We start from the raw sequence: 25,580 nt of genomic DNA, 5'->3' as shown, positions 1-25,580 counted from the left end.
TAATCGCTTAAAATCGCTTCGTAAATAAGCCATTATTTCTCGTACAAAGTAAAGGATAAAGAATGGTTATTGTGGGTTATTCCTAAGAGATAAACATATACCATCACGGACTTTTTTGTAGACCTTTTTAAGTTGTACAATACTGTAGTACATTGTTTTGATCTATCTTGTAGGATTCAGTCAGCGTTTGCAATGTAAGCGCAATAAATGTGTTTTTTTACGACCTCACATTAGAAACCTCAAAAATTGTAGTCTATGTGTTATTCTGATGTATAAGCTATATTGTGGTAAAGTTTCATTCAAATCCATTCAGTAGTTTTTACGTGAAAGAGTAACAAACATCCATACATCCATACATACAAACTTTCGCCTTTATAATAGTAGTAGGACTACAAAATAATTTGAATAGTACTTGGCTGCTATGAGATCTCAAAACTTTTTACGATGGAAAGACTGCATCGAGAGACTTGGCATTATTTTACATTTAATGTTTTTGGTGGGATAAGTAATTATATTATAAGATAATCTTTTATCAATGATAGAATAATCTATCAATATATACGTAATGCAGAGGCGGATTTAAATATTTTACAAGTACGGGCTATTGATTTTTTTCGCCCTTACTTATTATATACCATACATACATATTATATACCAATACTTCAATTGTATTTTTTATGAGACAATATGAGACAACATCACATACATTACTCTGACCCCAATGTAAGTAGCTAAAGCACTTGTGTTATGGAAAATCAGAAGTAACGAAGGTACCACAAACACCCAGACCCAAGACGACATAGAAAAATAATAAACCTTCTACATCGACTCGGTCGGGAATCCAACCCGGGACCTCGGAGTGGCGTACCCATGAAAACCGGTGTACACACCACTCGACCACGGAGGTCGTCGTCTTTTATCAATGATAGAATAAAGGCCTGTCTATATGAATGTAATGCAAAGGCGAATTTAAATATTTTAATAGTACCTGCTATTTATAATAATTTTTTTTGCCCTAACTACATTCCAAGTAACTCAATTGTTTTTTTTATACTTTGTATATATAGATGAAATTGTATATATAGTTTATACATATATCTAGATTGTTCAATTGAAGAGGAATACCAGTAACTTTTGTAGACTTCTTTCTGCAGCACATGAGAAACATACAGTTTTTACTACAAATTGAATAAATAAGCTATCAGTCTAGACTCAACCCTTCTGTCTGCAGTAAATCTGTCAATGCTGTAATGGATCAATAATATCTGAAGTTATGGTGAACGCTATCTATACATATAATAAAATTGGAGTGTCCGTTTGTAATATTAAAATAGCCCTTTTTACTCAATGTATATGTATGTATACACGGTACAAATACCACAATAAAATTTTTCGAATTTTTGTTTGTCTGTGTGTTTGTTCCGAGTTATCTCTGGACCGGCTGGACCGATTTTGACGGGACTTTCAACGGAATATAACTGATATAATAAGGAGTAAATGATATTTTTTTTTTGTTAAATTAGTAAGCATTAAATCGAGTAATTTCGAAATATTATTCTTAATATTTCTATTTCCTAGTACATGTATATTCTTTTTGAAATTATATTTTTATAGTTACGTATATTCTTTCACCAATTAATTAAGTCAAATGGTTTTTTTAAAGTAATCAATTTCGTTTACGCATTCGCTGTATTTTATTTCACTACACTACGTTACTATCTCCATTATACCTTTTCGGAGCCTCTAAAGCCTTTGAGCTGTAGCCTAAACTCTGCAATCTAGAATAACGAGCCCATTACGCTGAAGGGTTGATGTGTAACTTTATATATATTACATAAGCGCCAGGAGCGACATTTTCTTTCCAGACTACTTCAGTTGAATTACATATATGTCATGTAATCTATATCAATGTGAAAGTAACTCTGTCCGTAAGTCACTCTTTCACGACCAAACCGCTGAACCGTATTTGATGGAATTTGCAAGCAAACTTGAACTCCAGGAAAGGACATAGGCTATTTTTTGCCTAACACATGACAACAACAACAGCCTGTAAATTCCCACTGCTGGGCTAAAGGCCTCCTCTCCCTTTGAGGAAAAGGTTTGGAACATATTCCACCACGCTGTTCCAATGCGGGTTGGTGGAATACACATGTGGCAGAATTTCTATGAAATTTGTCTCATGCAGGTGTCACGATGTTATCCTTCACCGCTGAGCACGAGATGAATTATAAAGACAAATTAAGGACATGAATCAGCGGTGCTTGCCTGGGTTTGAACCCGCAATCATCGGTTAAGATGCACGCGTTCTAACCACTGGGCCATCTCCACTCAACACACACACATGACAACCAATACTCTAAAACTAGAGCGAAGCCGCCGCCGACGACTAGTCTACAAAATATACAGAAATGTACTTACGTGGTGATAGGGCTTTGTGAAAACTCAATTAGAATGGTACCACCTATTCACCACAAATTCTTTTGGATAAATACTTAGTATTATAGTGTTCCAATTTAAAAGTTGAGTTATCTAGTGGTAGCAGGCAGTAAACATAACACATCTTAGTTTCTAAGGTTTATAGAACATTGGCGGTGCAAGTATGTATTTGCCAATATCTTAGGGCGGTTGTGACCCTTTACCATCAGGTAACTCATTTATCCATATCCTTGGCGCTGGGTCAATCAAAATCCAAATAAACTTTATTCAAGCGGGCTTTTACAAGCACTTTTAGATCATCATTTAAAATAAACTTTATTCAAGTCGACTTTTGAATCGTCATTTAACAATTAAGTGAAGCTACCACCGGTTCGGAAAGTAGATTCTACCGAGAAGAACTGGCAAGAAACTCAGTGGTTACTCTTTTTCAACATTTAAACAATACAAAGTCATGTCAGTTAATACAATTATTTAAATTAATATATCCTGCCTGGAAGTCAACAGGTACTAATTACACGGTTTTTTTTATCATGTTATTCTACCATATTACTGTGTCAGTATTGGACAGTATTGGTCACTTGCAAATGACATCACGATGTCAAATGGAATAGTATAAAAAGTCTCGGTATATTTCCGGTGTTTGATTAGATTCTTAAAACTCACGTTTGCTCACAACTGGAGCAACTAAAATCAATATATGCTCGAAGTTAGAAATGTTTGTGAAATCGCATAGGAGTAAGTTACACGCACTCATCAGTAATCCAATTGACATTTGTGTGTCTGTGGCTTGAAAGACGCTTACGAGTTACACGTCACTGGTAGTTACCACATGTTATCCACCACCACGTATTAGGTTGTTCTTTTGCTCGCCTATTTCAAATGAAATTGAAAAAACGAAATAGAAAACCAATTATAATATCACCCTTTAGTTTAAAACGTTATTGTAATAACGTAAATATTAAGATTTATATTCGCTTACGACTACGTAAATAAGAAAGTATGTTTTTATATATTATGGGATTGCCTAATGGGTCTAGGGGATTGATTGCCGTATTCCCGATAACTCGTTAGGTTTTCTGTTGAAAGTTCTCAGTTAGACAAGTGTACACTCCAGTGCCTCAAATAGCACGTAAAGCTGTCGGTCCTGCGCCTAAATTATTTCCGGTCATGATTTGAAGTTCCATTGGATTATGAGGATAATGGAATAGAGAGTGTATCTGAGTTTGGACACATTCTTGTGCAATTGACTGCTCCCCTTGTTGACCGCCATGACCGAAATCAATCAGGACATCATTATTCTCATAACCTGATACTACTTTGGCGCGTTTTAAAATTGCCTTGGTTTTAAATACATATTAATTTCCTGTGAACTTCATCCTACATCAGCAAGTTTGATCAATCTCACGTTGTTTTTTTTTATAATATCCGGTTAGGCATATGACTCCACTCCACCTGACGGTAAGTGGAAATGGAATCCAAACGCGAAGAAGACTAGTACGCACAGCAAGAATGAGCTGCACTAGTCACCTTCGCCATGCCGGCCCGCAAGATGCCTCTTCACGCCTCGTTTGAAGTTTCAAGTTTTGTTTGCTTTCAAGCGATTACAAGAGGTACCAAGTCGAAGCGCATGCACCATTCCGAGTGTCACATAAAAAAAAACGTAATTAATTGCTTTTAAAAATGTAAAAATTTCTCAACTTCATAAGTCTCGCTCCGACGCTGACATAATGGCGTACACTTGAAACTGTTTTTCACGTATCTTTCCCGACGCGAAACAATTATCGTTCTGTGGAACCACTTGTTGTTGTCAAAATTTTTTGTCATTACAGTTTTTATTGCTCATTAAGGATAGCCTCCGTAATTTGTATGAACCGGATTAATTATTTTTAGCACGACTATCAATGAAAGATCTGTGAAAATAACTGTTGTAAGCTCTAAGTCTAAATTAATTAAGATGGCTCCGCGTGTGGGAAACGTCTATCTTGACCTAACCTAGAAGGTTAATAACCTCTGAGTTTTTGTATTTAATTAGTGTTATGAATATATCTCGCTGGCAAAGTAAAAGCAAAGCTAGTAAAGGTTAAAAAAATAATTTGAAGAGGAAATTTTGCGAGTATTTGCACAGGTATATCCTAAGGGCCTTTTTTAATCCACTGGAGGCCCTAGGCATATTAGGATAATGGATATTATGAGTATGACAGAACACTATTTTGTTAGAATAGATAAAGAAACTTTCATTGTTCTTTAATTTGTGAATAAATGAGGCGTCTTAAATATGCATATTTTTTATGCTATAGGTTTGCGGACGAGCATATGGGCCACTTATCGTACGGTCACGACCGACCAAAGACATTGGCACTGTTAAAAATATTAACTATTCCTCGCCACATTGCCAATAGCACCAAGTAAAGTATGTTCTTATTTGATCTGAGGGGGTTGATTTTAAGTCCATTTGGGGGCCCTGGACTCTTGCCCAAAGTGCTGACTGGGAAAGAGGAGTCTGTATATCTTAACCAAAGAGGAGATACAGTATTAATTGTAACTCGACTAGTTTCAGTGAACTAGATGGTTACAAATTTTTTTTGGAGGTTTTTAGTACCTGCCTACATCAATAAATTTTCAAAATATTGCCTAAATGGACATATATTTCTAAGGGAAAATTAAAGTGGAGAAAATACAAACAAAAGGAATTTATTATTAACTTTAAAAATACCTTTCGTCAAAGTTAAACAGATAAAAGTGATTTCTGATTGGCTAACAATAGAGTTGATAACAATACCATAACATGAATTGTAAATTTTCTCTTTGCATAATGGATCATTTAGATAAAATTAGAAACATGATAAGAAACATAAAGAGGTTTTGCTCGTCGCTTATACACGTTTTTTTTTATTCGATATTTGAATAAGATCGTAAATTGTTATTATTTTTGTAACTGCATACTGTTTGGCAAGTTTGTGGTACCTATTATGACGGACCTATCCTATCACAGACAAAAAACTCAATCATAGTCTTATTTATTATTTAGGTAGGTTGATGGGCAAAGGAGTCACTTGATGGTAAGTGGTCACCACCACCCATAGACAAGGGCGGTATAAGTAATATTAACCATTTCTAACATCGGCAAAGCGCCTTCAACCTCGGGAACTAGGATATTATGTCCCTTGCGAACACAACAATACTGAGTACTGTTATTTGGCAGTAGAATAACTGATGAGTGGGTGGTACCTACCCACAGGCTTGCACAAAGCTCTACCACCAAGTGAATCCTTTTTAATAACCGCTTTATAATGCAATTTTGTGGCAAGTTTACAAGTCAAGTTACAAAGTTTAAAATTAGTTTTGTATCTACAAAAGCACAATTTTGGTTAAGCGGTTACGTAATTTATATATTGGACAACCTCGATACAGCTTTTTGTATCGCTTTAAAAATGAAGACATTACTTTCAGTGCGAAACGGTAGTCTTATTATCGAATTCCATTTAGATCTCAAAAGTAATAAAATAATAATTACTTAAATCAAATCAATTTTATTTAAGTAGACTTCACATTTAAGCGTTATTGAATCGTCGAAATTTATTCTTATTTCTTGTATAGATAGTATGAAACAGTGGTGGATTTACCAATAGGCTAAGTAGGCTGGAGCCTAGGGCGGCAGATTAAGAGGGGGCGGCAAATTTAGCCCAAATTTGTTATTATTTAAAGAAATTAAAAAAAAAAAACTATGTATACACACTACGTCCGTAATCCGTATACTCGTCACTACATAGCGTTTTGGGAAAATAATCTAGTAACTGACAGAAATATCACCTAGCTTATAATCATACTAATAATGAGGACGATAGAACACAAATCATAAATGTTGGGAAAAAAGTAGGGGCCGCAAAAATGGAATAGTCTACTGAAAATTGAATAATCCGCCACTGGTATGAATGCTAAACTTTAAATAGAATTATATAAGAATTTATTTAACTTCAAGTGTTTTATTGAGCGTTAAATGTGGCAGGCAAATTTTAATTTCAATTATTTTTATTTTCTTTCAGTTAAATAAGAGAAAGCGAACACAGCCAGAGAATCGTCAAGATCTGAACGGATACATCGCCAACTCCACCGTATACGTCACGTCCATCAACGAAAACGGAGCAATCGAGAGCAAGCCGACAATATCGTCACCGAAATCACAGCCGAAGTCACTGCAAGCCAAACCGGCTCCCATCATAGCCAACGGTATTCAAATAGATAAAAAGAAAGAAGCAGAAGTAGTAGAAATAACAGTAGAACAAGAAAAACACGAAAAGGATTCGAGTGAAAAAAGTGTTAAAGTCGTTGTTGAAAGTGAAGTGAAGGAAAGTGAAGTGATTAGTGATAAAAGTGAAGCGTACAATGTTGTAAGGGAGCAACTGAACAACGGTAGATGTGAGAAGCTATTGGGCGAGCAGCCCGACCACAGGATCCGAGCGACGGCTGTCGTCGAGAATAATAAATTGGGACCGGGCGAAAAGGGGTAAGTTGTTGATTGATGGACTGTTAGATTGTTAATTTCATTCTTAATTGTGTTCAAAATAGGACTTTTAGTGAATTTTATACTTCGCTGAAATACTCATAAGAAAACAGCAAAATAACCAAGAAAAATAAGTAAATAATTATTGGATAAGATCACGTACATTACTCTGATCCCAATGTAAGTAGCTAGAGCATTTATGTTATGGAAAATCAGAAGTAACGACGGTACCACAAACACCCAGAAACAAGACAACATAGAAAACTAATTAACTTTTTCTACATCGACTCGGCCGAGAATCGAACTCGGGAGTGATGTACCAATGAAAACCGGTGTACTACTCGGCCACTGTCGTCAAAGGGCACCTAAGATAATATATAAAGTGCTGACATTTTAAATAATATTAAAGTAAATGATTAAACAGGACTTAGGTAAACGCTTAAAAGAAAATCGATATTGACAAAAAATGTCTTGCTCAGATTCACCAGATCAAATGAAATCAAAATATACTTTATTCAAGTAGGCTTTTACATCGTCATTTAAAAACTATATTAAGTGAAGCTATTATACCATATTTAGCCAAAGGTTTTTTAAATTCATTGATTCTGTAATTCATACATATTAAAGAGAAATTGTTTTTATAATAAAAATACATTGAAATCTATTTAATAAAATCTTTATTCGTGGTAGAAAGTGAGCACGAAATCACGATCGTTCAAGGTTTCTCGAGATCTAATTGATTACCTATTTTAAGTCGATTAACGACTAATGTTATTGTTTGCCGGTTTTATTTAACGATACATATTTAATATACCATATGTATGTATATTTTGAACCAATGATTGAGGGTGCAAACCCGGGCCAGCACCACTAAATATTCATGTGTTTAATTTGTGTTTATAATTCATCTCTTGCTCGGCGGTGAAGGAAAACATAGTGAGAAAACCTGCATTTGTTTAATTTCATAGAAAGTCTGGCACGTGTGCATTTTACCCACTCGCATTGGAACAGCGTGGTAGAATATGTTCCAAACCTTCCCCTCAAAGGGAGAGAATGCCGTAGCACAGGCTGTTGTTGTTGAATCGGCATGATATAAGGTTTGTTAAACCTAATACATTTAAAACTGTTTAGAAATTTAAACACTATGGTGGGCTAAGGACACTCAATTATGAAAAACCTTACACTCCTTTTCTGCAAAGGCATGTAAAAACCTGCCTCAGGTTTAATTGAACAGGAATTTGTTATATTTGAAATAGCTTGCCTAATATTTATACAGTCACAATTAGTAATAGAAAAGTTAACTATGAAAATGTTACAAATTTCAACAGCGGAATTTATACCCGCTGTATTGCGCTCAAGGTCTGCGATTAGGACGTTCGTTTGCCTGTAATGTCGCAATTTTTTATATGATTTTTATGTTTAATCGGTCAATTTTATTTGTAATGTTTCGATGACCCTTTCGTTCTGAATATTTTTAACCAGGAACAGATGGAATATCGATATTGAATGGAGAAATTATGCAGCATCTACGCATTTATTACGATCAAAAACAAAACGATATTAATTTTTAAATTTGGAATTAGATTGTTTTTTTTTTTTTTACTACATAGTATAAAATAAAGTCGCTTTCTCTGACCATATGTCCCTTTTTATGCTTAAATCTTTACTAAACTACGTAACGGATTTTCATAGATTTTTTTTATAAGATAGATTCATTCGACAGGAAGATTTTGTTATATAATACATGGACAATATATTACAGAAACACTAATAATTTTTGATGTTTGTTATATGATGTCGTAAATAAACAAATTATGTAGTATATTTAGTATCAGTATTGCACCGGGTCGCTAGTTAAGTATAAGATATTTTTCATTAATAAAACTTTAAAAATAGAACTCTAAAATCGAAACTTTATAGGGACGCATCAAAAACGAAAACTAAACTGCGAATGAAAGTTTTGAACCGTGCACTCCTGATGGCTTTTCTTTTTTTTAATCTGGCTTGTAAATCAATGTTCAAGACAATTCATTTCATAACTACTAGAGACTCATTGATACATAAAATATATTTCACTAACATATAGCATGGAAGCATTCTCACATAGTATAGTAGATTGTATTAAAGGTTCGAGATGATTAAGGTGATTAAAACATATGAATCTTAATAAAAGATCGCGGCTTCAATCATGGGTAAGTAACACTAAAAACAGAAAGGAAAACATCTTAAGGAAACCTGCCCATATTTGCTTATAGTTGAAACCTTCTCTTCAAAAAGGTCTTAGTCGAGCTGGAACAATAACAGGCTTATATTTTACTTCACTTTTATATATACACATAAAAAAGTTCTCGTCTGTTCATATAAATTAATTAACCACTATCAACTATATACGTTAAAATTGAGCGTTAAAAAACTTGTTTTAATTTCTGCTTTCAATACAAGGAAAACGGATGTAAGGTTGGTGTCTCGAACAGTTATGCGTGTTATACCTACATCTGCTATTTCTTAAAATAATACTTATTGTCTTCAAAAGGAGATTTTTGATTTACTTTAAACTACTGATCTACTCGTTCAGGGAACGTGCTAATTTATAATATATATCTGGAAAATGTCTTTCGGGATGGTCGTGGAATTTCTTTCCTTCAACAACGAAAACCATATGATCGCTGCTTTAATACAGGATCAACAACAACAACAACAACAGCCTGTAAATTCCCACTGCTGGGCTAAAGGCCTCCTCTCCCTTTTGAGGAGGAGGTTTGGAACATATTCCACCACGCTGTTCCAATGCGGGTTGGTGGAATACACATGTGGCAGAATTTCTATGAAATTTGTCACATGCAGGTTTCCTCACGATGTTTTCCTTCACCGCTGAGCACGAGATGAATTATAAAGACAAATTAAGCACATGAATCAGCGGTGCTTGCCTGGGTTTGAACCCGCAATCATCGGTTAAGATGCGTGCGTTCTAACCACTGGGCCATCTCGACTTATAAATATACATAGGAATACAAGATCAATGCAGTGTATACCGTTACCGGAAACACGGAACTAAGATCTTCTCAGTCCACATCTGTCTATATAGTTTAAGGTCATAAATGACAATATATAAAATCAAATTAATCTCATCATAATCATTCTGAAGCGATAAACAGGTTCACAATTTTTAGCTGATTTCACGGTTTTGTGGACGACAATCCTAATCAAATATTTACGAGTAGGAATCGTTCTTCTTCTATAATTGCCTTTCGATCATTAAAACCGTCCTTGGATCGAAACTGGACAGGCTCGTAATTACTTCAACTACAGACGTATAAGAATTCACCTCATTGTAATTTAAAGAACACTCGAAATAATAACGGATGATGCGCAAATAAACTTGCGCACGCGCACATGTTCATGTATTCGGTCGGCTATTGTTTTCTGCACCTGTGTTTGGAAAAGATACTTAAGCTTGTATAACGATAACTTTTATATGTAACAATGAGGAATTGTTTCGTTAACGTCTACGTTTTTAAATGATTATTATTCAATTTTAAACTAAAGCAGATGAAGCATATAAGCATTACTACAATGAAATTTTTTTTGCCAATATTTTTTTTTACACTCACACATGTAAAGGAATACAATACATACTAACACTAAACTTAACAAATTTATATTAGAACTAGCGATCCGCCCTGGCCTCACGCGGGTATTATAATAACAGTATTACAATACTGATATTAAATATAGTGAGTACCTAATTCGTTTAGTAATGACAATACATTAGATACTTCTAAAATTATTAGTGTTTGTTGACTATATTGTTCATGTATTATATACAAAAACCTTCCTCTCGAAACACTCTATGTATTAAAATAATCCGTTGCGTAATTTTAAAGATCTAAGCATACACAGAGACGGACAGCGTCAAGCGACTTAGTTTTATACTATTTAATGATAATGATGATTAATAATAATAGGATTAATTCACTCCAGATTATTAAAAGCAATATATATATGTATACTACTTTGTCAATATCAATCGTCAATTCTTTAATTAATTTACGACATTCAATCTCAAGGTAACATTAGCTTACACCATCAAATCTACCTACAAGTTTATTTAACAAACCGGTTTTATTAAACTAATTTTAATTACTCAGAAATAATGATGTATCGATGACCTCAGCATTGCAATTAGTTTTTAAACACAAGTGATTTTAGGAAATACCGAAAACATTATGTTATTGATTTGAAATGAAGACTCGCGTCAGATTTTACGATGTTTTTTTTTTTTCTTGGAAAGGCAAAGACTGGTACCTTATACGGCTTGATTTTATTTGTAAGTAAAATAATAGAATAAAAAATATTAGATCGTAAGAAAATCAAGATAAATGGATATTTATTGCAAATTTAAAATACAAGCAACAGGAATTGTAATTAAGTTTAGATATTTGTACATTCAAGTATCCGAGTATTCGTTTCCAGATATTAGGTATAGCACGACACAAATTAGATGTAGCATCGTCAAAATTCGTAAAACCGATCACATCCGAATTAAGTACGATATCCCAAATTATCAATATTTTTTTCTTATATGGTTATGATCTTTACGCAAACGTAATAACTTGTAATATGACCTAATATATTCGTCAACTTGACACGTCGATTTACACGCACTTGCTTTCTCGGGTTGAACTGACGTGAGAATCTATAGCGACTAATAGCGTCGAATGGCGAGATAGGCAGCTATTTCTTTTGTACAATATAAATGACTTTTTTCTGTTGAATTTCATGCTTATTGTAGTTGAAGATGAAAATACGTAACAAATAAGCAAATAAACATACTATAGAGTATTAACTTATCATTCATTACCACACGTAAAACGTTTAGTCAAACATTTAAATAGAATATTTACAGATATTGTAATGGGTTTTGTATATAGAATGATCTCAACCAGAGTGGTCTCAACAATCATCGTGGTGGCCGACCGCGAAACACAGTTATATATGTTTTCTAAGCACGGTAAAAACCCGGTTACTTTTCCTGTCTAGAAATGATGCTTAGAAATATATTATTATATTCTTTATTGCAGATGCTCGCATATTTATTTTGAAGATTTAGTAATATATTGTTATGGATTATTTCATTATAATCATGGTATGTGGTGACTGCCTATAGACAATGGCGCTGTAAGAAATATTAATTATTAACCGTCCCTTACATCGCCAATGTCACCAACTTTGGGAACTAAGTGTTACGCCTGTGGCTGTAGTTACACTGGCTCACTCAACCTTCAAATCTATAAACAACAGTATTGTTTGGCGGTCATATCTGATGATTTTAGTGGTGCCTAATCAGAGGTCTTGCACAAAGACTTACCACCAACCGAAATCGCAATAAATAACTCCCTGAATATACATACAGTCAATAAGGTAGGGTAGAGCAAGTTTATTATTAATTTGGCGCATTGTGTCGTATATTTTCTTTTTTATGTATTTTTGTGTTCCGGTTTGAAGGATGAGTGAGCCAGTATAACTACAGGCACAAGGGACATAAACATCTTAGTTACCATGGTTGGTGGCGTATTGACGATGTAATGAATAGTTAATATTTCTTACAGCGTCATTGTCTATGGGTGATGCCGTGATGGTGACCTCTTACCATCAAGTGGATTTAACTAGTAGTGGCTCGCGGCTTCGGTCGTTTTTTAGGATGTTGTCATGTATCAGGTAAAAAAATAACCTAACTCCTTTCGTGGAGTTCAAATTGGCTTCATACTAAATTCGGTTCAGCGGTTAGACAGACAGAGTTATTTTTATTTATAATTTTAATATAGATTGATAACCAGAGTTCGATTCCAAGTTTAAGCAGACGAAGTTATGTTGATTACAATTGTCATTAGCTTATGAAGCTGAGTCGTTATCGTTGGCTGTATAATTATTTCACAAGAAATATATATTGGTTTTTATTTGTATAAAAAAAAAAACAAATTATGTCCTTAAAGTATTGACATTATAATTTACAATGTCTGTCGTTTCATATCAGTTTTGCAAATACATACGCAATTTATTTATTATTAAACACGAGCTATGGGCTATCATTACGCAAACTTTAAAAAAATGCTACGCTTAGAAGTAAAATAGTAGTACTTATTTTAATTATCACATAATAAATTAGATATTAATTTATTTTATTTAAAATTTTCTCAAGTTTTTTTTTAAAGCTAAGATCACGTCAAAAAAAAAAGTGGGCAACACTTGGCCACTAATTAGACTAGAAAAGTAGTATGTATGACGTTTGATGAGTGCTAAGCGTAGCTGTCATGCACACCAGAATAGCAAAGTTTGTTCGTATCTTTCAGATCTTAAATCTATTTTTCAATCACAAAGCGAACCCTCTTATATATTTCTTAAAAAAATATGCATGAAAAATACATAATAAATGAGGTTGTATTTAGGTATATGTCAAGTTTATTTTATTAAAATAGTTATTTAATGTGGAGGGATTCGTGAATGAATAGATCCAGACCAATGACAAAGGTTTAAACATTTATATATTAACTGTTAATAAAACGTCACTTTACTAACAGTAAGGAAAATTCTCCCTAAAAAAATTCTCAGTAGATTATTAAGCATTGAAACGTATACTCTAAAATTTCTTATCTCTTCTTTTTTATATTATTATCGTACACATAACCGTACCTACAATCAACGAAGCGTGGCCCCAGACTTGTACGTGATGATATTGCTGACTCGGAGTCACGCTGGTTTTCCGATTCACAGTCAGTCCGAACGCGACCCCCGGAGACACTTGTCGTTATTTGAATTATTTAAAAAAAAATATCCCTAGTCTATTCGAGAACGCGGGGTTGTTACCTGTCCCCCACCTGTGCGCCGGCGCACCGAGACCCGTTTTATACCCGTCTCTTTCACGCGCGCGAGTTCGGTCGCTCCTCTTCACTTCTTCAATTTAAATTAGAATTTTTCTATCTAGCTCAAGAGCGGTTGTGTCGCGAGTTTCAGTGTTAAAAAATATACAAGTGAATTCGAATAATAAATATAATAATCGTGATAGTGTTGTGTTTGTGAAATGTGAATAAATCACGTTCTGAAAGGATGCATTACAAATTGTTTAAGAGGTAACGTATTACTTACACGAATGTATGGATTGTTTTACGATTTAAACGTAGGTACGTTACAATAACAAGATTCAATTGCGGCTATTGCTTAATTTACATTTGCATTGCAATAAATTATGTTTATCAATGAGAAAGCATGTATTCTGTGGCCACGGGCGAAAGTCCTACGGAGTTACTGATAGTTTGAAAATTCCTTATTTCGATCGACTTATATTTAGTAAATACTCGATGGTTTGGTTATGAGACATAGTTTTAAGGTTATTTTAATAGTTCGCATCTATTTCAACCACGTACGCAATGGTATTGTCTATCACTATGCGATGTGCCGGAGTGCATGGAATTGGTCGTGCATGGGAAAATGATGGCAGAGGCCGCGGGCGTTCGTTGGTGTCGACAGCCAACCTGCTATTACAGAGCCTACTTACTTTTTGTTTATATTTATAATTGTAATCGTGTTGTCATTTGAATATTTTGTTGATATCGATATTATGTTATGTTTTGTTGTATGTAATATGAATCGCGGAATAAATATTGAGAAAATGCTTTCGCCAAAACTATTTTTAAATTAACAGTAATATTTAATTGATATTCATTATGTATGGCTATGAATAATTAGATTTGGGGCTGTCTATTAGTTATGAAATCTTTTTTTCTTTTTTAAATCTTATCTAGAATCAAAAAGTGCTGACTAAATAATTGTGACTGATTAAATATTCTTACTGTGTAGCTTATAGGTCTTTCTGTATCTGCCACTACAATATTCGTTAATGAAACCGGCTGCCCTGAAGAGCAAATGGAACCTTGATATTAACTAAGGACTTAAAGTCTGGCCAACTAATTATGTTTCGTAGGGAATTCGCAGAATTGTGTATATCTGCCAATCCCCAAGCGTCTAAGCTAAGTCTTATTAAGAAATCCTGTAACAAACACTTGAAAGTTGAAACGAATATATACATATCTAGGTATATATAATTGTATGACTAAGAACGAAGGAGTAAATTATGTAACATGCCTTGATAAGGGTTTGTTTCTAGCAATATACACACAACAATGTCGGTACATAGTTACATCAAATTTAGTAAATTTATCAGGTGTTGAGTAAGGGCTGTTATTGATTGTTAAGTTAAAATTTGAGTGTTATGATTAATGTGTACGTAAGCAGTATTAACTATTATCACAGTAGAACAGATCCTCTCATCCTCGTGGGTGTCGTGAGGGAACTTTTGTTACGTGCCTCAAATAATAATCAAGCACGTAGGCGCCTCAACGCCTGTGCTGGTGCAAACACAGCCCACCAGAAAATGAATTCTGAAGAAGGGTAGGCGTCAAGCCATGCAGTTAGGGTTAGCGAATTTTTATGTAGAATAGATATACGAGCCTTCGTTAAAAATCCTTCGATTTTCATAATACTAACAACCATTAAAACTCGTTCGTAATTATGAAGTATTTTGTCGGTATGTTGTTATAAGTGTTTAATTGAGTTCTACGAATCAATTTATATTGACTTTCTCTTTTATCGAAGCGGATTTCGACAACCATTATAATTTCAACGTAACTAATATTTTCACTGCAAATTGCATGGGAAACTATAATTTTTCGTATCGTCAATTTAAGAATCTGTCTTTAAATAAGGCTAACAGCAAAGAGTTTGTATTGTTTTTCATTCATTACAAAGACTTTTAGGTCTCACGGTTGGCAGCATTGAGTGTCAAGGTTTATTGAATGCCCCATGCCAATGTCAAAGCGAAGGTAATATGACATCAGGGGTTTTTTGATATTTAAAAAGCAATTTACTTACAAAATTCATTATATTTATGATCAATTGTTATTTTTAAAATCATTGAACAATTTATGAATTTAAATGATGATTCAAGCTGCATCATTTCATCAAGTCGAGACACGTTATATTATGAAGGTTTATTCGAAAAAAGAACTTCAAAAAACCTTTATAATTCTATTTTATTATCTTATCCAGACGCACGTATAATCAATAATTTCCGTCGCATTAATGTAAGATATCTTGAACGAGACATCCATGACAAAACTCTATAAAGAAAATTTGTAACAAAACTGACGACGTCCCCTTCCGAAAAGGAATTTTTAGAATCGGTCTGCCATCCATCGACAATACGATTCAATACTATACTGTATAAAAATTGTTACAATGTTTATTAAAACCAAATGCTCATCAAATATCACATGACATGTCTATTGAGAGAGTAAAACAAATACGATAATATATAATGTTGTTGAAAGCGAATGTTAACACAATGCGATGCAAATAAGTACGAACGTACATACACTACGTTTCACAATATTGACTAGAGATATAGGGTATGAATGAGATAGACAGAACAAATATTGCTTATATTTACAATTTACATTTATTTGCAAATTGAACTGTCTAAGTGACAGTTGACAGTGCGAGGTTATTGACGTATTTGTTTAACTTTTTTTTATGGAATAGGTGGGCGGATGAGCAAATGAGCCACCTGATGCCACAATCACCCATAGTTAATGACACTGTAAGAAATATTAATTATTCCTTACATCGTCAATGCGCCACCAACCTTGGGAACTAAGACGCTATGTCCCTTGTGCCTGTAGTTACACTGGCTCACTCACTCTTCAAACCGGAACACAAAAATACTGCGTACTGTTATTTAGCGGTAGAATATCTGATGGGTGGTACCTACCCAGGCAGGCTTGCACAAAGCCCTACATATTTCAGGCAAGTATTATTATGCCTCCAAAATTAATTTGAGCCTGTAATCTCTATCTTGTCTTGCATCGCATGTGACATTGGCGAAATAATCTGTGGCTATTTGGCATAAATAAAAGAAAAAAAGTATTTGACAGATATAACCGTCGTTTGTCAGTCAATTTTTAATATTAATCTACCAATTGTAACACGTCTTAAAATCGGAATATTCCATTTGAATTCATATCATAGCTTAGCATTATGTACTACACGGGAATTATCGTATCTTATTCCAGGTTTTATAGACGTCATAACTTATATTACAGCTAAGTGAATAGGGAATTTATGGTGACACGATAAGGTACATATTTCATTGTATATAATTTTCTCTCATAGATTTACGGAGACAATGGTTGTATGGTTCGGATCTTTATTCCGTATGCGTTCGGATTTCCCGCGATATCGCCTTAATATTCGATGTATGTAGGATTATAGAATCTGGATTCTGGATGCGTTCCGGAAATAGTTTCTCGAACCGACTCTCTTATAAATAAACATTTATTGATGCAGGTGAAAAAAAATTTGAAAGTAAAGTTTTAATATATTCAAATTTTATAATTGACGGCATTTCCGTAACGTATTTTACGAGTTGCTTTATTTTAAGTTATACTTTCATAATTTGCTATTTTAATCGACAAGATTAACATTTACATAAATAGTGAGCGTATCTTGGCATTCCATACGACATATTACTTAAAAAGATCTTTAAATATTTTTCTTTCTTGAAAACAGTTAATCTTTTGTCTAATCGTTTTATTATTGCTGTTTCGTTTTAAACAATTAGTAAGCCGGCTTAGTTAAAAATGGCAGTAGATTGTGAAGATAGGTATTGTTATAGAATTTTTAGATCCATGTGCAAGGAATGATTTAGGTTTCTTACTTTATTGAAAAACGGTCATTATGCGGTGGTCGAAATGTTGTCCTACTTAGAAGACTAAATTACCTTAAAATAAAATGATCTATATTTATGTTAGGCTCAAATTTTTATATGTAAAAATAAGTATTTAAAATGATTATACAACAATTCGTCTGAGTGCCCAGTGATCTTTTCGTCGCATCTAATGAGCATCTCCAAAGCCTTCCAAAATATGTAGATATTATCAATCGACACCTCTTATTAAATATTCTTAAAAAAATATTATAATAATATGTTAATAATATTATATTAATATGTTATTTTTGATATCAATTTTATTTCCAATAACAATATGTAAAAAACTTTAATACATTTGCAGCGCAAAAATTAACAATATAATACAAATAAGTACTATTGCGAAAATTAGTAGCTATTCTTTTTCTTTGTCAATAATGCAATGTAATTTATATTTATTTATATATTCAAGCACATGAAATTCACGCTTGTCTTGTCATAATCTAGACGTTATAGTTTGGACCCGCTTTAAATCTGTTTAAAGCGGCTGAAACTGCAAAGTGCTACTCCGCTGATACCTCACTATAATTTACTAAAACTTTCACCCAAACGCGTTGCACCTTGTGGTATAAGTTTTATGTATTATAATGATCTATAAATACTTAACATAATGTGATTACTAATTTAATTTAGTATATTAGTATAAACTAGTAGATTTTGGTTTGTCTGTGTATTTGTATGCTCAAATTGCCTTGGTGCTTAGTTGAAAGATATAGATGTTGAGCTGACTGCAGTATAGCTGGTGCTTGGTGTAAGGGAATGTCCTAACAGACGGGGTATAGTGATGATTGAGGGTTTTGAGGTTCAAATCACAAAATGCCATCAAGTTATAGTATGGATGCTTTCATTTTCATTTTTATTGCTCGTCATCCCAACAACACATGACTTTATTATCTATCATATTATATAGTGGTTACATTTGTATGGCAGTGTCTGAACTGATGATCTAATTTAAAAGAAATTCGTCATCTAAATCATCGGTAGTAATCTCCATTTTTTCAGAGTGCTATCGCAAATAGTATCATATCATTTACTTAATCAAAACGACGCGAGCGAAGACAGGACGGTTTGCTAGTTGCGAAACAAACAAGGGATTCATACATTTATTTATATACAAAAAACCCAGAAATCAAATTAAAATAGACTTAACACAAGTGAGTATTTATTAGAAATTATTATAATAGTATTGATGACATCATTCTCTAACTAACTTTTAATTTGTAAGCCAATCGGTTTAGCAGCGTCGTTAATACGAAAGCAATTATCAGCTTGAACCAGTTTCATTTAATTTAAAACGATTAAACTTGAAACCGATAAGTATTTCGAGTGCTAAATTGGGAACCACTCGTATGTCACAAGTGCCCTTTTAAAGTTATGCACGTTTCGTATCTTTATTTTTTTTTTATCTGTACTTTTTCTGTGGCTAGGTTTTTTTTATATTCGAATTTGAAACCGCTTGGCGCTAAGTGACTTGTCTGGCTCCAAACAATGTAACATTCGGTTTGAAAATTAAAAAAAAAAAACGCGCTCGGATAATTGCATAGGAATACGCGACGTGAAATTTGAATTTGTAACATAAATTTTTCATATAATGTTTCACTTGTCATTGCACAAATACTCTTAAGGTGAGTTTCGAGGCTAAAATAAAGAAAAACCTAATCGTTAATTGTGACCGAGGGGAAATTTTACATATTGACTTATTAATTACATATATCCCTATCTGAACCGTAATTGAATTGTAGATTATTATCAGTAGAATATCAAAACGTCATGACTGTGACTACGTTTCATTTTGATTGTGATAAAGTAACAATTTCTTAAAAGAATTGGATCCCAGTTTATGGACATACAAGTGTATTTCAGCCTCACACTGGTTTACAAAGTTTGCCTTAAACGCTCACAAGATGAAATAAAACCACTTAAGCATATGGAAACTGTGATTGATCGGATTTGAACTATCAATCTTTGTCGTTCGTTAATATTACAATACAAATACGCCGTATTGTAAATATAATAAAGAAAATGTACCTTTAGTACATTTTCTTTATTCTAGGGAAAATGCATAAAGGCGGTTTGATAAGTAAAAAGCAATTTCTGCAATCATTGTGTTATTTCGGGTATATTATTTATGTTTAAAAAGTTACTTTTTCGTATGAAAATGTTTTAATAAAAGGTTTGAAATATATAAGAATTTATAGATTTATTATTTTACAAAGAAATAAAAGGGAATATCGATTAGTATAAAAGAATATTTTTTACATGTGTGACATTTTGCAAGCGTATGCAATGTAAATATTTGAACTTGTTAGTATAACACTACCTACCTACTAGAAAATATTTTTCGTTTCACGTGAATTCCCGGGCAAAGTATCGCAATATACATCTTTATTTTTTGGCTTATCTTGTTATAATAACTTCGACAATCATCAAATTACCTCAACCAATTTACCTACAATCACAATAAATTATAAATCTAAACCTTTGTAAATGTACATTAGATAAAATACCGTTTGGTAGACTTTGAGGATGTTTCTTGTATCATAATAATATAATATGTAATTTTAATCTCATATCAACCCACATACATAAACACAATTAGAGAATAATTATATTTTAACAATCACGGAAGTTGATAACGTTACAGAACAATACAAAATAAGACAAAAGCGAAACGGCTAATTCGAAATGTTATTCCAAATAAATAACAAAACGTGAGTTCAAGGCTCCTCGGTGAGTTACGTCATTTTCGAAAACGGCCTACCTGGATGTTTCGTTTTTTTTTTTTGGGAATCTCCAGCGATTACTTCGGAATGCGAGGCTACTCTTTGTTGTTTTCGTTTCGGCATTCGTGAGAAACGCCCGATTTTATAGTTTCCAGGTAACATTTTGCGAAGGTTTTATTCTATTGTTGCTTATCTTAAATGAGTCTCAGTTAATCTTGGTTATTGTTTGCTTGATTCTTGATGAGGAGCGGTTTTTTTTTATTTTATTTACGAGATCGCTTCCACACAAATATAATAATAGCCTGTATGGACATCATTTTATAGCTCATTCCAACACGCTGATTTAATAGCCCTCCGAACATGATATGAATATAAACAGAAATTAAGCATATGATAAGTTAACTTTATCCGAATTTGAACCCGCAAACTTCTCTTAATATTCACGGTTTGTAACCAATAGGATATGTCAGCTGTTTATTGAATCAAATAAAAATATACTTCATTCAAAAAGGTCCTAAAGAGCATCGTCGTGTTAAAGTATTAAATTCAATGTAAAATTCCAATCGGTTCGGGATGTAGATTCTACCGGGAAACAGTCAAGTAAATCGCTAAAGATTATATTTCCAAAGTATAAAAATAATGTCAGCTATACATGAAACTTAATTGTATGTATGATATCATTTGAATTCTTAATCGTCCTTCGTGACGTCATGATTCCAGGGCTGACATTTTTTTTTAATACGTTTAAAAACTATGAACAATGCTTAAGGAAAATCAGCGAGCACCGTTTGAGACCGTGCGTCATAAATGTTATCTATTGTCCGAAATAGCCTTATTTAAAAAAAAAGTGCATCATAAAATATAATTAACTTTTCAAAATAAGCCTATAAGTACTTTAGGATGTAATTTTATGGCATAGATAGTAAACTTATAACCGGAACAGAAGTGAAACTTATAATTTCTCTAATATGCATATAAACTGCAGCTGACTTCTAATAAAACTCTGATACTTATTCATAATTTAAAAAAAAAATAGAAAATAAATTGTCTATGAATTCGATTTTTAAAAATTCCGTTCTCTTACTGAGAATATCTCAACTAATACCTGATCGGACATTGAACCTTTGAATCCGCAGCTTCATTAATGGTGAACACCATCATTAAAGATGAAATATGATAAATTACATAACAAAGGTTTGGCTGTATCGTGCGGAACGATTCCGAATCGTTTATCCACTAAGTCGCGCTGCACTGGCGTGGTGGAATAAACCATTGTCCTTGAGAAGTTCCTTAGAGTTTTTATGCTCTTATTATTACTCTTAACATATATTCTTATGTAGGTATAATATAAATAGTATGAGTTGGTTGGAATGGACGTAAAGAAGATAGATATCACATGATATACTTGGTGGTAGGGCTTTGTGCAAGCTCCCCTTTGGTAGGTACCACCCACTCATCAGTTATTCAACCCCTAAACAACAGTACGCAGTATTGTTGTGTTCCGGTTGGAAGTGTGAGTGAGCCACATCTTACTTCCCAAGGTTGGTGACACATGGACGATGTAAGGAATAGTTAATATTTCTTACAGCGTCATTGTCTATGGGTGATAGTGACCACTTACTATCAGGTGGCCCATATGCTCGTCCGCCAAACTATTCCATAAATAAAAATGTTTTTAATCACATGGTATTAAAACCGAGCGTGTCTTTTTATATGACGTCAAACGTACACGTATGGGACACGTGAACATCGTCGTTATCATTACATAGTATAAAACTAAGTCGCTTACCGCCGTCTGTCCCTATGTAGGCTTAGGCCTTTAAAATCACGCAATGGATTTCATTGTGGTTTGTATATCTATGGATAGAGTGATTCGTGGGTAAGGTTTTTGTATGTAATACATGGACAATATAGTAAGGGAACGCTGTCAATTTTAGAAGCTTCTAATGTGATGTCGTAAATAAACAAATCCTGTAGTATATTAAGTATCAGCGTTGCAACCGTGCGAAGTCAGGGCGTGTCGCTACTAAAAATATATTAAAATTAGTACAGCTATTTGAGCAACAACATTACTTAACGATGATAGACAATACCTCAATTAATTTACTAGAAGAGTTTTTACACAAATTTTAGAGTGTTTAACGTTTCATTGTAATTCAATATTTCTGTAAACACCGGTAGCGGTTATGAATCACACTGTATTGGTCCTTGTACTTTTGATTGCATTGTTTTTTGAATATGCATATTGTGTTTCTAATAAATAAACACAAACTAAAATAGTAACGCTTCAATATTTCGCTTATTAGGCTTGCAGTATTGAACCCACTCCAAATCTGTATCTTTTTTATATTTATTTACTTATATTTTATAATAATTGGACAATAACACATACATTACTCTAACCCCAATGTAAGTAGCTAAAGCACTTGTGTTATGGAAAATCAGAAGTAACGACCACAAACACCCGGACCCAAGACAACATAGAAAACTAATGACAATCTACATCGACTCGGCCGGGAATCGAACCCGGGACCTTGGAGTGGCGTACCCATGAAAACCGGTGTACACACTACTCAATCTCGGAGGTCATCAATTCCGAATTTTATTTTATGTATCGAAAATTAAGTAATCAAAATCAAAATCAAAATAAACTTTATTCAAGTAGGCTTTACAAGCTCTTTTGAATCGTCATTTTACAATTAAGTGAAGCTACCACCGTTTCGGAAAGTAGTTTCTACCGAGAAGAACCGGCAAGAAACTCAGTAGTTACTCTTTTTTAACATTTAAAAATACAAAGTGAATTTGTGTTTAATGATTAAAAGTCAATTGTGACTCGAATTCGAATCGGTAATCTTTGAACAACATTCTGATATTCTACCACTGATCCAAGTGATACATTCGTCGTGTATAAATACCGAAGATGCCAGTCTCGACTACGTCGCTCAAGTTACAATAATCTCCCGTATCCTGTAACGGAGCTAAGGCGCTTAATACAGAACTTGTGCGTTGCCTTCTAAATAATGAACTTCCGAACTTAATAACGTATTAACATTCTTCGTCGGGATTAAAGTTCGTCTTCCATTCGATCGTGGGAGACAGGCGAAAGCAAAACGCATTATTTATTACAGACTTAGTTATAATAACAGAAATTACAGCTATATAATATGTGGACAACCATTCGTGCCATATATATTTATTCATTTGTTATATTTATATTTTGTTGTACAGTCAGAGTAAGAAAACCTCCGTCAGCTTTCAAATTCATTCCTTTATCAAGTCTTAAACTCTTAGTACCTTTTGAATCTGAACGTCAAGTCATTGCGACGCAATATGTCATTCTCAATCGGTAATACAGATTATTGCTCATACTGAGCACACGAAAATAGATCTTAAGGTGACGAACCTCTTTTTACCTCGACTGTACATATAGATTTATATATGTATTTAAATGTAGAAAATAAAAATAGTCATTAGTCCCTATTGTGTAATTGTGTGGAAATAAATAAAGTATTATTGTTATTATATTTATAGTGCACATTTGTGTGCCCAAACTTATAAGCAATTATACACATTTACTGTCTCACGCAAACACAAGTGAAGTTTTATACTGCACGTTATTTTCTAGACTGCTATGATCCCAAACGCATAGGTGATATGAAAATATTTCTAAAGATAACAAATACATTAACATGAATTTGTATTTTTTAAATGATGAAAAAGTTTCTTGCCGGTTCTTCTCGGTAGAATCTACTTTCCGAACCGATGGTAGCTTAACTTAATTGTAAAATGACGATTCAAAAGTGCTTGTAAAAGCCCACTTGAATAAAGTTTATTTTGATTTTTGATTTTTTAACTAGTCTACTTGTCACTATGTGACCTATTTGCTGGTCCGCCCACCAAAAAAGTCAAAGTCAAAAATCGTTATCCAAAATAGAACTCACTCTTGCTTGTTGATAAAAAATCTCACCAGTTCGGAAATTAACACCTCGGACCTGAGAAGAACTGGAAAGAAACTCAGCGGGGTTTCTTACAAGTTATTTATTACAATTATTGTTTTCATATAAACGTCAGATAAAATATAAATAAATATATTAAATACGTCAACCAATATACCAACGAAAAAGTAAATATTTAAATTATATGAATGCTCATTGGATATTTGAAGATTAATGGATGTTTAATCAACCAATGCGTAATCATTTCGATAAAAACAGCTGGTTTAGCATATGAATGACTTTTAATTTCGAACTTATTTATATCATGTAGAAAATTGGTGCCATTGGCAATGGTTACTTTAAATAGACAATACGTCGTCGTACACGTCATTTAAGTACGTCGGTCGTAATTACTGACGCACTTACTTTTCTTTGGGACATTGCAATGCTATTGTTTAACGATACTACATATAATGTACCATTTGACGGCCGATATAATAGTTAGAAATATAGAAAACTTGTTGCTGACCGTGACTTAGCGTTTTGGGGTTAGTTGTCAAATGTTAGGTATAAAAAGTATCCTGTGTAATTTTTTATGAAGTATTTGGATAAGGATCATAAGGCACACTTAAAAGTGAGTACCACGTGGACATCTGCAGCATTGGGCCCTATAACTGCATTAAAGGCTTTTAAGAAATGAAATCCTTACTCGTAGTTAAAACTTATTTCCTACAAAATTGGATCAAATTTTCTTCAGTGGTTTGGAAGAAAATGTGCAACAGACAGATACAGACAGATAGAGTTTTCGCATTTATAATATTAGTACTGCTATTGAAAGATGGTGACAGTTATAAGTCACCTTCTTTCTGTACCCCTTCATAATATTAGTTAGGGTAAATGCAGTTATTTGTAACAGAACTTACTCAAAAGATCCTAACACAACATGTCCTTATCAATTCGCCTACAAATTTAATAAATTTTCCACATTTTTGACAAACAATGACGTTTTGAATTAATCATTTAAATACCGAATCAAATTATTCTAAAAATAACGAAAAAAATCATGCAACTATTGTGTGGTAGATATGTATTTCATAATACTTACTAATAATCACGTATTACATAAATGTACGTAAAATTATACATATGTTAATTTATACAGTTGT

At 33.3% G+C, this 25,580-nt stretch overlaps 1 protein-coding gene across 5 annotated transcripts in view; it reads left to right on the top strand.

The window, feature by feature from the left end:
* LOC124535804 (protein PALS1) overlaps window positions 1-25,580 on the top strand; it is a 186,687-nt gene that overhangs the window by 35,293 nt on the left and 125,814 nt on the right. For 4 of the 5 annotated variants that reach the window (XM_047112158.1, XM_047112159.1, XM_047112161.1 and 1 more), the window contains one exon: window positions 6,480-6,940. In XM_047112158.1, coding sequence (XP_046968114.1) covers window positions 6,480-6,940 — 461 coding nt within the window. Of the gene's footprint in view, window positions 1-6,479; window positions 6,941-13,723; window positions 14,065-25,580 lie in introns of those variants that run through there. The other variant, XM_047112163.1, reaches the window with a different exon arrangement.

The sequence above is a fragment of the Vanessa cardui genome, chromosome 15 (assembly GCF_905220365.1).
Source record: "Vanessa cardui chromosome 15, ilVanCard2.1, whole genome shotgun sequence".
Lineage (NCBI taxonomy): Eukaryota > Metazoa > Arthropoda > Insecta > Lepidoptera > Nymphalidae > Vanessa > Vanessa cardui.
This window is presented reverse-complemented; position numbering and strand designations above follow the sequence as displayed.